The 15,398-nt window shown below is 35.5% G+C and overlaps 1 protein-coding gene across 5 annotated transcripts in view; it reads left to right on the top strand.

Annotated features, from left to right (window-relative positions):
• Positions 1–15,398, top strand: part of LOC146004770 (uncharacterized) — a 239,756-nt gene that overhangs the window by 148,379 nt on the left and 75,979 nt on the right. The window contains exon 5 of one of the 5 annotated variants that reach the window (XM_083143771.1): positions 6,170–7,538. The exons of 2 other annotated variants lie outside the window; for them this stretch is intronic. In XM_083143771.1, the coding sequence (XP_082999897.1) occupies positions 6,170–6,501 (332 nt within the window). In that variant the 3' untranslated portion in view covers positions 6,502–7,538. Of the gene's footprint in view, positions 1–1,033; positions 1,471–4,762; positions 5,267–6,169; positions 7,539–15,398 lie in introns of those variants that run through there. 2 more of the 5 variants (XM_083143758.1, XM_083143773.1) reach the window with 2 other exon arrangements.

The raw sequence follows: 15,398 nt of genomic DNA, 5'->3' as shown, positions 1-15,398 counted from the left end.
ATGTTTGCAGTAACTTTTATTACAATGTTTAATTTTGTTCTTTCAAAAATTGTTTCAGGAGACATTCATAAATGTAAGAAAGATTTCAGAAATATTTGGTAAATAATAGCAAACTTAGGAAGATATTTTCTATGATTTTCTGAAAAACAGGAAAAAATGTCATGGTGGAAAAACACCATATTTTCAGGCCAATCCGCAAAGAGTTAAAGTGACAAAATAGTTTATGTTCTTCGAAAAGGTTTGTTTCTGTGTAACAAGACACTTAATAAATTATCAAGTCACGGAATTGGGCTTTATATAGGCAATATTTTCATCTTAAATCCATTGTAGATTCCTCATTGTACTTTTCCCTATTCAATACAATTGTACCAGGTGGCCAGAATTAAAGTTACCCAACTCAGAGCCCTCAGTAGCCTGTTTAAGGCATCGTAGAACTCTGAAATTTGGTGAATCCACTATACAGACCAAGGGGAAGAGGATGGCGATAAGAAAAAAAGTTCAATTTTCCACCACCAGGGTGAAAATGTAATAATGATGTAAATTGCTCCAGTTGGTTATGGTTTTGCCTTTACCTTGCAATCTTGCAATAAACGAGAGATTATTTTCTCGCAACTTCCAGCCACTAACAAATGTCTTTCTAATTAATAACTCAGCTAAATCACTTAACGTGATTATTTTGTACAACACATCATGGAAGTACAGCGCCACATTTCAACCTGGTGGTGGAAAATTGAACTATTTTTCTTATCGCCATCCTCTTCCCCATGGTCTTCATAGTGGATTCACCAAATTTCAGAGTTCTACGATGCCTCAAACAGGCTACAGAGGGCTCTGATTTGGGTAACTTTAATTCTGGCCACCCGGTATTTAAAAAACAACTGGTGTAAAGGATCATTAATCTGAATATAAACAGGCAGAAACACGTTAGTATATAAACTATCTGAAACTATTCTAATGAGACTTATATAAGTTCTAAAGCTGCCTTGGTTATTCACAATAAAGTAACCGGATATTTTGTTTTTGTTTGTTCCAGACTATGAATACTATTCACTGGAAAGATCTGTCCAGCTCATGGAGTTAGCCTTAGCAGAGGATAATACTGAAGTAAAAGAAATAAGCAATAGTTCGGTCTCCTTCCAGGACCCATTGTCCAGCAATTATTCGCCCAGTGATCAGGCATATGATGGAAACCGCTTTGCTTGTCCACAGTGTGGGAAAGTATATACGAGAAAAGACAATCTAACGAGGCACCTGCGTTTTGGCTGCGGAAAGGAACCCCAGTTTGAATGCCCAGTTTGTCAAAAGAAAATGCAGCTAAAATATTCACTGCAGATGCACATGAAGACACATACACGTCCTTAGTGTTTTCTTTCATTCTTTATTATTACTATTATTAGGGATATATTAATGTGCTCCATCAGCTGGCATGGAGCATTACCTTCACACCTTTGTGTGCCCTCATAATTTTAACTTTATTATCATAATTAAATTTTGCACACAATACGAGTAGTATATCTTTGCTTCTGAAAATGTATCTTGTTTATTATTCTTTATTAGAGCAGAACAGAATTATCTGTAAGTTGATACAGGAGTATATCTATGTTGGTTTATTGATAAAATTGAAAATATTTTTACCCATCTATAAAATATTCTTGGAGCTGCAGCGTTCTAATCTGTGACTGCCACACAGGAGACCTGGGTTCAGTTCCCCGAGTGGGTGATCTAAGTTTGGTTTTTTCCACCCTTGTCCCTGCATAAAGCTACTCTGGAACTCACCCACCTTCAAATCAATGGGTACTTAGTGGCGACCCTGGAGGGTAAAGGTGGCCAGAGCATGGTGCTGATCACATCATCTTGAAAGTGGCCGAGATCGAGAATGTGTGGGACCCTACCCCCACATCCCCTAAATGTGCCTTCATGGCATGGTTCTATATGCACAGGAAAATTTATGTTTGCCTTATTATTATTATTTTTAAGGACTGTAACTGCTGTATTGAAGGCCCGCTTTTCAGAGTAAATACAAGTTCATTATTCAACTGTATATTTGTCACAAGACAGAATCTGTATCTACCAAAGTCTTGAGTGCTAGTGGAAATGTACAAAGGACAGAGTCCATTGTTGCTTTTTATTGATTGATTGGTTTATTTTCACATTTGTGCCACTTTTGGCTAATCGTGAACGCAAGGGTGAGTGGTGATGATATCATGAAATTGATAAGGGACACACACAGAACAACCATGACAAGGCCAGGATTCGAACCCGGGACCCCTGGCGTTATAGTGCTGTGTGCTAACCACTTTGCCACAGAGGTCCATGAGTCTATTGTTGCATGAGATTACTCACTACAGATTGTAAAGTCTTAAAAATAAGATTCATTCTTGTTTATTTAACATTAAAGATGTAACCAACAATGAACAATAAATTATATTTCAACAATCAATTTCAAGAGAATTATAACAAATTCATTATACAAAGACTAATCCGTTTTATCATTAAGTGGGTCAGTACCTAATCATGGGAGCGAATAATGAGTCATATATGATACAATTAAAGAAAGGGTTACCCTATAACTAAACAAATACACAATATATACATTTGAAATAAATACAGAAGTATTAAACAATGACAATCTCTAAAAGAAAACTAATGCAAATTAAAGGAAAGCCCAGTTTAACGAACTACAGACATACTCACCATTCACATTGTTGAGAGGTGTGTTGTTTCAGTGTATGTACCACAGTGACAATACCTTAAGACAAAGCATGGTTGTTTCCTCCCCGAGACTCCAACCAATCAGGATGAGGCACGACGTCACCCAGTAGTATCTGCTCATTTGTGGGCAGAGAATTTTAGAATATGATAATATTTGTAGCATTTTCATGGTAGGAAATTAATTATCTACAGATTGTATCCATTTTATTTATTATATTGAAGTGTCAGTATCACATATTATCATGTATACTTAGCTATTTTAAGAAAATAAATTAAGTGTTGAACACAAACAGAGATTTATATTATTCCACACCATACATCCTTTTTGTTTTTCAACGAAAGCTTCAAAGTTGGAAAATGGCAGAATAAGAAATACAGGAATATGACACAAATTTTATGTGACTTTCTGCAGAGAAAGTATTAGAAAGTGATTGAATGTTACTTGCATTTCTTGTCTCTCTCAATGGAGGTTTGAGTTGTAGAAAAAATAACAAAGTCATATAATAATATGTCATCCACAAATGGCTTTCAGATTGCCATTAATATTTTGGTAGACATAGCGGTATTTATGTCTTACCCATCAATTCGAAAGGTTGATTATGAAGCTCTTGGTCCTATGTCTAAACTTTCATAATGTTTCTGTGTGTGCACAATAGAGTTTGTAACCTAACTTGAAGTTTGAAATCTAGCATAGTACATCTGAGATTTCAACTCATCATATTCTGTATTCCTAGCAAACGATGTAATGAAATAATTTTTGAAGCTTTCCTGCTGGTGAATGATGAAGCGGTGAAGTCTATCTGGAAATCACCTGGCAGATATACCGAGAAAACCTCTTTAAACATATAATATTTTCATAAGGATTTAACCTTTGGAATATTGCCCTAGAGTCAGCACTCAAAGTGAATGGGGGACAGAAAGGTTACACCTCTCCCAGCAAGGATAACCTGTGTCACCTTCCTCAAACCTGTCCCCAAATCATGAGTGCATCACACACTGACTGAAGATTTAATAAACAATTTCAGCATTCCTTTCTAGCTAGTATCACAAATCTTCGAACTTCATTAAATTCTACCCGGTAGCAAGTGACTTTTGTTTTTAACATTAAGCAAAATTAGCCTAACTTAGTTATGATAGATGTATGATATAAGCATGCATAATTTGATGTGGTAAGAGGAAAAGTGGGAATAATATTCCTCAAATGTATATAATTGCCTGATTGGCCCTTATAAAATGGAGGATGTTGTAGGCAGTAAGGCACTTGCCTTAAAGGCTATCAGAGCAAAGTGACAAGCAACAACTGACATGTGGCATGGAGTTTCACACCAAAGTGACAAGCAACATGGCCTCCCCCAGTCTGTTTAAAATCATTCACTCTGCATGGCTGACCAACACCTAGGCAACAGGTAGCACATGCATCTTGTCACGTTACTTTAGTCCGAAAGTTTACATTTATTTCTGAAGGTCGGTTCCAAGTGACACGAGTCGCTTGTTGCTGGTCACTGCTGTCTCTTAAGTTCCCTAAGGTGACAAGCCTCAAACCTAGATGCCTGTGATTAAAATGTTTCCAGAGTATGGTGCTGATTACACCATCTTCATATACAGCCAGAATTATGTGTGTTTTACATTGTAATATCAGACGTAGAAATCCCAGAAACTATAATTGCTAAAATGAGAGAGCTTCATATGTATGAAAAGTCTTCATTGCACTATTACACAAATTCATAGCTCTTCTTGTTAATGCCTCTTTATATTCATGTGAAGTATTGTTGAGTTTACTGTATGTGCAATATAAGCCAATGATTCCTCAGAAATTAGTGTCGGAAGGAAGGAAGAATTGCATGTTGTGTGTATTAAAATGAAGTCAAGAGAGAGAGTGCAGAATAAATGTATTTGGAAGCATTTGATGTGAATTTCCCAACCTTCCTAGAGAACCCACTTTCTTATAATCCCGCTGTGAGTTTATACATAAAAAAAGACCATTGATGGACATTGTTGGGAGTATTCAGTGGATGGCCAAGTAACAATGGGATATATTCTTGTCTTTCAGACGAGCTCTGCACCCGCGTCAAGTGGGAACGCACGGAAGATGAATGGACTGAACAAGCATCAGCCTTCTGGCTCTCAATGAGCAACAGATCAAGCATTAATTGCAATAAAACCAAGATGAGGACAAATACTGTGGGTCATCCCATGAAGATTTCTATTGGAGATAATTTTATGAAGAATCCTAATACAGTTCCAAAAGGTGGTTTTGGTGCCAGCTTGACTGAAAGAGCTTCTCTCGTCTCTATGGCTGCCTTGCGAGAAACTGATACCCGACTGTCCAGCTGTAGTTCAAGAAGAATGTACTCGTGTAGCAAGTGCGGAAGAGTTTTCAAGCACCCAAGTTCTTTCGGAAGACATGTTCGGTATGAATGTGGACAGGAACCGCAATTTGAGTGTCCTGTTTGCTTAATGAAATTCAAGCAGAAGTATAATATGATTGTTCATCTGCGAAGGCATGAGAAATGATAAAATGTGCTTGCAAGATGGAAAATCGGAAATTGAGTGCACATTCATAGTTTTAGTGACGTTGAAGAGAATTTGCATATTTGAGCATAGGATTCTGGACATCAATGTAAAGACAACTTCAAACTGAAGTCATGTGAAGTTTTTATTGGATCCATAAATACCCCATTCCCCTTACTGGCTTTTCATTGTATTACTTGTATATTTGTAATAAATATAGTGAGGGAAAATTTGTGAACATTGAATAGTAACTGGATAAAATCGGTTCAAAAGTGATGGAATGATTAAACGTAAGTTTTAAATGCACAAGCTTTGCTAATGATAAATACACACCTAACTATACCTGGAGATACCATCTGTATGTTTGACTTCTGACTCAAGCATAGATGTTAATGACTGTTCACTATCTTCATTATCATCAATTGACTAGTATAAATGCTGGTGAAACAAATTGGTTTACAAATCATTAACAATATATTTTAGAGACAAAATTGACATTAGAATTTTTGTAATTATAGTGTGACGTTTCCTTATATTATACATAAAACTATCGATATTTGATTATTTTGGCAGTCCACAAATGATCAAGTTGTATACTAGCATGCCTACGTAGATTACAAATGTGTCACTTTTAAACATGAAAGTCTTATGCTTGGGGGTTGCATCAATACATAAGTTTATACACCCAACTCTTAATTTCTTTCACAACATGCAAAGTTGTTTAATAAAAACATTTTACTTGATGCGTTTGACAGAGTCGCTTCACGTAAATTGCATCTTGCCCTTTATCTAAAATTTATCTGTGTGACTTTTTTTCTGATTAATTCTTGCCAATAGTTTATATTAAGAAATACATTTTTCTTATTGAGAAAGATGAATTGCTATTGATATGAAATTAAATTGTTGAACAGCAGGATAACACACCCTTCTTCATTCTATTTTTCAGACCCTGCCTCAGAAGGGAAGGTTGAGTATAGCGCAGGATCTTTTCTGACATACAGCATGTATCAGCGAGAGCTTCAGCTCTTAGCTGGTTCCCAGATTCCTGCTGATAAGTTAGATGTACTTACGAGGGCAAGAGCTCCACGTGGCAGTTTGGGTGAGAAAGGGGCATTTAGCTGTTCCCGTTGCGGCAATACGTACGCTCGTCCCCACAGCCTCAATCGCCACCTGCGCTTTGAATGCGGCGTCGAACCTCAGTTTGAATGTCCTGTTTGTCGCAAGAAATCAAAACATAAGCACAATCTTGTGTTACACATGCGAACGCATCAAAAGTAAAGCAAATATTTAATGCAAATTCATGGCTTATCCTTGAATTGCACTATGCATTTTTACACAACAAGTTTTGCCTTCCACGAATGTAGAATGAAAAGATGTTTACATCCATTTAATAAGAAATGCATTGTGTAATTTCTGGATAGCCTATTAAAAATATATATTATCCAGGTATTATTCAGGATTGCTTGACATAAATGTATACGAGAAATATATATGTGAATAAATAGTGTATGAATTATATTTTTAGTCTTAATAATCATATCGTGCATTGGATGCCTACATAGCAAGTACTGTTCCTTTCTAAAGAAAGGCAAAAATAGGAGCCTATGTTTGCTTACTTTTATCACTAAAAATGCCTAAATGCTTTGACGTGATTAAACATATCCCATAAATAGAGCATTAAAATTATTTTTGAAATTCCTGTCATTTTAATTTTATTTATTATTTTTTTATCATATATTATTGATTATTGAGTAAAGGAAGAATTGAAATGTATTTAGCTAGAGTGTTATGTATATGCTGAGATAGCAATAAGCTGTTCATATATGTTGTGCATAAGAATGTTAGAGGATGTATAGATGCTTGTATGTGTGTGTATTGGCCAGCACATGATGTGTTAGTTACTCAAGTTAACTAGGTAAGTGTATACGCTTAGAAGCGAGTCAGTGGAAATAAACAGTATTCCAATTATTTCCGAATGAAAACTATATGTTTCTTTATTTGTTCCCATTGCCTAGACAGCCTGCTTAAAAGCTTATGTTAAGCTGTTGGTATTATACAGTTCCTAGACTTCAGGGTTAGCCATACATTGTGCTTTAATTAGAATGCTTATTATAGTATTTGCCATTGAAACTAGTTCAGGAATTAGAAACAATAAATAAGAATAACTTGTATATGCAAGGTCCTATTTGTTGCATGTTCAGGGTTTAGGTTAAGTGGAAAAAAATGAACACAATGTACCTCAATGTGATATACATCCAAAGAGTAAAGATGTCATTAGAGTGGCTGAGACTGTTTCTCGCCTGAAGCAAATTGAGCCTCTGTCTATCAAAAATAAGAGCCGAAGCCCCATAAGGATGCATCTATAAGGGTTGCTTAGATGAAAGCGAGACTTTTGTTTTTTCCGGCATGGTTTGTTGATTGGAATATGTGAACATGCAGGAAGCAATAGTGATACGTGGACTACATATCCGCTACACATAGCTTTGTCGGTTCAAACAAGTGTCCCAGCGCATCACAAAATTGTGGATACCCCGAGCAAGGAACGTCTGTGGTTGGCTGCGGAACCAGTCTTCAACTTATCCCAGAACTCAGCATCGTTAGCAAACAGGTGGCCCTTTGGGGCTTTTTTTAGTGGCCTGAAGATGTAGTCGCAGGGTGACAGGTCAGGGCTATAAAGGGGGTCATCAAGGCCCTACAAGTGGAAGCGCTGCAGCAAATCTTGTACACCATGACAAGACTCATTCCCATACACACCCTCCATACGACGATAAATTTGGGCTCCATCAACACCTCATGCCATTAAAAATTAAACAACTGCTTGCTGAGCCTGTCTGGACGAACCCATGCCAGGACTGTATGTTGTCAACTTGTCTCAGCATGTGCACCCAACACACTAACACCTTTCGATGATAACAGCTTGTGTTCTGAGATATAATGCCATCTACTTGTGCAAACGCAAAGCTCTGGGTAGTTAAACAACAACACTAATACAAGATTCTCACTTTCACTTGGAAACCCTGTATATTGCAGCCAAAATCCTCGGGGATAAACAAAGGAGTGGCCTTAGTTACTTCTGATATTATGTAACATTCAGTTTGCTTCATCAAAAGATGGTCTATTTCCAGTTCCCGCTGCTCTAAGTATTCAATACTCATTGTCTAAATCTATAGGATATCAATTATATGTTGTATGAGTTGCCTGATTATACAAAATTACAAACAATAAAAAGAAATTTTACAATTGAACCTGCATTTTATTTCAACTATATGATTGTTTTATTATTCTCCTTGTACTTGTTATCACAGTCTCTAAAATATCTCCCATTCCTTTAATATAACACAACTTAAATGTAGAAAATGAAAAAAATATTAATAGAAATGTTTATTAAATCTGAACTTTTGAATTCAGGCACCTTGGAAAGTCGCCCAATATATAATATTTTTTATGAATATTTACAACAATGTTTTCATGTTATTCCATGACAGCAATAATGTGAAAATTATCATAAAAATTACTAATGACCACAGATACAATTTAAAATACCACTGACTCAAGATATCAGGATAACTTACTGATTTCCTGATTCAATTTATGTTGATGATTCTGATAACAGGTATGTACTAAGATAAATATGCTGCAAAGAGTTTCGTGCCTACAATCAGAATGAAATTTCTATTCAAATCTGTGTACTATATGGGAAAGTACGTTACGGATTTCCCTGATCCAAATATTTCCTTCAACTGAAGGTCACATTTGTCTACTTGATATATATTTAGTAAAAAAAAAAGAAGAAGAAGCAGCAGCTTTGTTGTATCATGGGATTTTTCGTACATAACTTCTGATGAAAACATATTTTTCAATATCATATAGATGAATGTTGACCTATCGTCGTAAAAACCAATTACTTATTTCAATAATTTAATTTTGATTTGGTTATTTTACACTGTTAATCTACCACTTTCAGCTAATTGCAACAAAATAATTTTACGTGACTGCAGTTCTTTTGAGTAAAGGGCTCTATAGCATTTCATATTGTGATGATGTGTGTTTGAAGAGCAAAGAATTTCTCTAAAAGACATATTTGGTAGGTTGCGTTTGTGTTGAAAACATTGGATCACTGTCAAAATGGCTTAATGAGTTCACAGTTGTACCTTATCTAACTATTAGTAATCATTCTTTATGTTATTGATAGGTGATGCTAAGTTATAAAGTACTTTAGTTTCCATTTAATATTTGTGTAACGTTGGTGTTTGCTTGGTGTTTTCAAACTGCACAGTAAATTGTTTTTATTGTTATATCTATATTTTCATAAAATAAACTGTAAAAGTTATCGCAATCCACAGCCCGTTTTTTTTCTTTCCACCTTTCAGGAGCAGTTGAGTGGGAGTCGTATATCTGGGGAGAAGTGGAAAATCTGTCGCAATTAGAAGTTCCTGGTTTCCAGTGTGATCTGTGCGGAAAGCGATATCTACGAAAGAGAACGCTGAAGCGGCATCGTCGGTATGATTGCGGTACCGAACCGAAGTTTGTATGTAACTTTTGCAATATGAGATTTCGTCGCCGATATACACTTACTGGACACTTAACAGGGTTTCACGGACTTACCAAAGAAGAAGCCGAAAACAGTGTTACCGTTCTAGACGACACGTAGGCATTGAAGTTTATGAAGTGTAAGAAAAACATATTATGTGAAGTATAAGAAACCACTGAGACTCAAAGAAAGTGTGATACAAAGAAATAATATTGAGGCTTTATTAGGGTTTGAATATCATATACTTTATGCAGAATTCAGAACATTATTATACAGCAAAAATGTAATAGAGAAGAGCTTCTATCGAAGTACAAGATTTTGTTAAACATATTGTGATAATCGTAGAACTAAATGTACAATTATTTTCAATACAGACTGTCGTAGATTAGAATATTCAAATTGGCACATAATATTTATGTTCAAACGTTTGCAACTATAATTGCAGAATACTAAAAATAAGTAAGAGCATTCTCATATCTGAATCAACACCTAGTACAAGGTGATTCAATATTATTGTTGTAATTGCCATGGCCTACAATTTTCAGGCTGGAAGCGGCACTATATGGACGCTTACAGAACATGAAAAGGCAACGCTGCAGATTGTTAAATAATGTAATATGTCCAGCAGTCTACTTACAAGAGTTCTCCTTCACTTTCTTTTGAAATTACTTTCACCAATATCAGCATCTTTATGTGAAGGCTAACGTTGTCCATACTGACAAGGTTCCTGCTTATTTTGTGAAAAGAAATACATTTTTTACTTCTCGAAAAATACTCGAGACTTTTATCTTATTAATAAATAGTATTAAATCTTCATTAAGATGCATTGAAATTTATCCTGCATTCTATGAAAATGAGTGATAAAGAAATGAAAAAGTCAATTCTGAATGAATTTAATCACAATGGTAATTATAGTAAAACGAGAAAAAGTGCATCCTGAGATTTCCCAGTTTTTACAAAATTCCCTTATTGTTCCAAGATTCCCAGTCCAGGGAGAACCCTCACAGAATTCTGCTAATGATGTGGATTGTGCCAACAGATTTCCTTTCGAAGTATTCACATTACTTTTTCTTGAACAGTTGCGATTTTGTAGTATCACCTCGTAATCTACCAGATTTCAGTGTGTCAATTGCAGTGTTGCAAAGTACAGCCTTTTGAGTTACCCTTTCATATTATTTTTGTTTATATTTTAAAGTTATAGAACATGGAACCTTGGACAATAATTTTGAATCAACTTGTAGTATTGGCACACTTAATCAAAAGCACAACTTAGGTAAGGGTGTGTTTCAAGATGGCTGGAGGCTTTGAGTCAGAATCACAATGGCATTTTGAAATTAAAGATATATATGGTAGACTTTTATTCTAATTCTCGTTAAAATCTTAGAAATTATGTCACCTACCTGTGTTGTATAACCTGATCCAAAGTCAATTTCTGTGAAATGTAGAACATTTTTCAGCTTGAGCTGTCATGGAAATTAAAATTAATTTTGAGGACACGCAGACTGCACTATTCAGTAATTGTCCTATAGTTTTAGAGTAATGTGAAGACATGGGAAATCATATTGGTTTTGCTTCACATGGTGATGTCTGGCAACATGTCCTTGACTCTGGTACAACTCAAACTTTCTCACAATACGATGCTTTAGCCTCAATTTCAACCTAACTATTTCTGTGAAATGTTGAAGTCTTTGGTTGAACCATGGTGGAAGGGAGCTCGAATAGGTCAAGCAACAGCCTTTACATTGGAAATTAATATATTTTATTAGGATTTAATTGGGTTTTTATTTGAAACATGACTGAAGTTGGTGACTAAAATTTCTCCCGATCTTTCAAAATTTTTCCTTAGCAGCGAATGGTTAAAAGGTTGTAGAAAATGTGAGGATGATTATTTAAGTGTGCTAACGGTTTGAAATCCGAAAAAAGTAAGCACAGTTGAGTCAGATATTCCCTGCCCTCCTATTTTGAGTTAAACCACAAGAATATAATAATAATTATTATAACTTATTATTACACCTCTCCAATAGTGTAGTGTTAACCCGTTGGCTTTTAATCAAGGAGTCTCGGGTTCGATTCCCAGTGAGGGCTCGACAGATCTGTGTGGATAAATGCTACAATGCTTTACTATATACATCTGCTTTTGGTGCCATTTGGTGTAATAAGAATTGCAATATGAAACTGTAATGCAGTTACGTACATTTTTAAGTTTTGTTGCTAGTAGGAAGTGTAAATGTTTTCATTAAGTTGTTTTGAGTTGTAGTTGGCTGTGCTATATTCTACCCTTCCATTTAGAAGTGTGAGAGCTTTTGTTATACGTTTTCGTTTCTGTGTTCCATATGAGATTTTCAAATGGTCACAACCCCTTTTACAAGGTAATGGAAATTTAAGAAAGATTTTTTTTTTTTTTTGCTGGTTTGGTGCTGTTGACTTCTGGACTCGCCACCAAAATTCCAAGGTTCAAATCCCAACCTGGGCATGGATGTTATTTCTGACTGTACCTTAATAAACTTCTTCCAATCTTCACTCATCTTCATTGTCGCAATTAGCCAAAAGTGGCAGAAAAGCGATTCTAAATAACTAAAAGATACAAGTTCAAGGAAGAAACAGGGTGGCGATAAACCTGGAAAACCAGCAAAAGTCAGGGAATTTGAGGTGTCAAAAAAAAGTCAGGGAAATGTCAGGGAATTTTGTCTTGATATTTTTTAATATATATATATAAGATATTGTTATGGAACTCTGCATGGGAACAGGAAATCTTGTTGCTAAGTTTCGGCCTCAACTTTTAGGCCCCTTTTATGCACAACACAACCATGGTGCCAGAAACCAGTGATGGCAGGAGGGGGGAAGGGGAGAGAAATTTCCGGAGGGGCAGAAAAATGTTTTAAACCTCTAATTATTACGTGGAAAATGCATTGAATTATCATTTTTTCTTGTCCATTTGGGAGTAGTAAGGGGACAGAACTGTCAACAGATGGAGGGGATGGGAGTGGGTGGCACCGTCTGATAGTTGTCGGACGTCGTAGTATATCATTTTGTTGGACAAACTGAAGGAACATGGAAACAAATAGGCTCCATTGATACATACGATTTTTGTCGAATATCACCACCCGACAAAGTATCTCACTACAACATGCAACAGAAATTGCATGCATGGCAGTCATATGCAATTGATTTTTGTTGAATGTCTTCGGACTGCAACATCCAACAAAAATCATATGCATAAACAAGAAGAGCTTCAGATTGCAAATATGCTGCTGGAATTTTATTACTCTTCTGGCTCACTTCACCTTATTTGATGTAGCAGTGCTTACAAAGGTTTTCTTTCATCATCCTGACGAATTACTGGTTTCGCACAACTTATCATACGTTTGCAATGGCATTGCACTATTCTTAGATATCAAGAAGAATCCAACAAAACGGGATACATATTGAATACTATCACGAAAAAGTGAAACATAAACTGCATTTGTGAACGTTTTAAAATTTGGCTAGTGCATGCTCCCAACCTCAAATTTACTGCAACACTAGTATTGCAATGAAATTAACGCCACTCTCTGTCCTGTCTGTTTAAACTCGTGAGAGATGGTCATTAATCTCTCACTGAGTGAAGTTAATGTCCAATATTATGAAATAAAATACTAATAATAAATACGTAAATATTTTAATATCATATTTACTCGAATCATAGAAGCAAATCACTTTCTTCAAGAATTGACTTTTCTCTGCCAGCCCTGCTAAATTTTCATTTTCCATCTACTAATTTATACGAGGGGTGGCCAGAAAGTAATTTCCAATTAGTAGGGACCTTGATTTGTCGCAAACGTGATAACCGTGAAAAATGGCAATTACTGCGAAGTTGTGTTTATGAATGTGCAATGATGTCTGGACACATTTTTCGCCTGTTCAAAATATCAAAATAATGCGAATTGTTGGCGTTTTTAGCGATTTTTTTTTTTAAAAAAATGAAAAATTCCATGAAGTCCAACATTCTCGTATTTTCTAGGCCATGTTTGTGTACATAGAACATGCAAGTTTTCCAACATTTTATTCAAGAGTAAACTATAATGCCTGTTTTATACATGGAAAAATTCCGACAGCCACATTAAATCATGTATTTCCCACGACTTTTTAAACTTCTATCAAAACCATTTGCATCACAGAGCAAAGTGGCAGGGTTCTAATAGGAGATCGAGTGCATATCAACCGTAACACGGGAGCCACATCTTCAGTATTTGTCACGCGAGATGTGTTTTGAATTACCAAGCTAAGCACACACCGTCTGACTACCATGCGAGAAACCCGGAGTCGATCCCCTGCGGGGGAGAACCAGGATTTTTTCCACCTATTTAAACTGCTCAGGTGCCCTCCCAGCGTCATATCAAGAGGGTATCTGGAGGAAACTTTGACGGATAAAGGTAGCCAGAAGCATGGTGCTGATCACATCACCCCCAGCCGTGATCAAGAAAGTGTGGGGCCCTAACTCCACACCCCTATACACCTTCATGGCAAAATGCAGGGGAGCACTTTACTTTTACTTTTACTAGCTCAAAAATCTGTTCCAACATATCAAACTGTCACGAAAATATGTAGACCATGTGACCTACAATTTAAAATAATAGTTTAAAAGCACAATGGAGTATTAAGTTTCGGTATATTTGGCAGAAAAATGTTCTAAAACAAAAACGCGAATTTTGGAAACGTAACACTAACAAGTCAAAAAAGGATAATGCCAATTTTTGGTGCCATAATATATCGGTATCTGTCATGTGAGAATGATTGATTTAAATTTTTTGGGTGTGTCTCCACTTATGGTCATTATGCACCCTTCAGTATATATGGAGAAAATTCCATTATCTAAAACCCTTGCCTTAAAATTAAAAAGGAGGCATGGAAAATAACTTTCCCAAAATAACTTTCAAGATATCAAACTCTCACAAAGAGGCGTAGGCCATGTGACTTACAATTTGAAACAGTAGTTTAAAAACACCATGAAGGTATAATTTCAGATATTTGCCTGAAAATGCACCAAAATGAAAATGTGAATTTTGGTAAAAATAAGACCGAATAGTAAAAAATAAAAAATACACCAATTGGAAAAAAAATAACAAAAAATCAAGGTCCCTACCGATTAGGCATAAATAAAACAAGAATATCAGTTGTAATTTATTGCATTAGTAACAGTGAGTTACATATATATTATCAACATATAATATCGAGAATGTATAAGAAGACTGATAAATTACAAATTGTATTTCTTAATCAGTCATTCTTCACTCTTATCTCATTTAGTCGTAACTTTAAAAATAATCAAGTATTTTATTTTAAACTTACTGCGTATGATAAAATTCTGTAATCCTCTAGCTTGTGAATTGTAATAATTTTCCAAATTCACTATTTTGCTGTTTGAATTCAAATCATAGAGAAATTAAGTCAATTTCATAGAAGATAATATTGGTACTTAACAAATCCATACCTGGATCTGTATGAGTTTCTTATTTCCATTTGCAAAAACATCAATTTATTTTAGTTTGTAATTGTCAGGGAAAAATGTAAATTTTGTCCTGGAAAACCTGGGAAAGTCAGGGAATTTCATTTCTGCTTGTTTGTAGCCACCCTGAAGCAATCACATACTATTATGATTGTATGC

This window comes from Lepisma saccharinum, chromosome 22 (assembly GCF_977018435.1).
Source record: "Lepisma saccharinum chromosome 22, izLepSacc3.1, whole genome shotgun sequence".
NCBI lineage: Eukaryota > Metazoa > Arthropoda > Insecta > Zygentoma > Lepismatidae > Lepisma > Lepisma saccharinum.
Note: the sequence above shows the minus strand (reverse complement) of the source record. Positions and strands in the feature narration are given on the sequence as shown.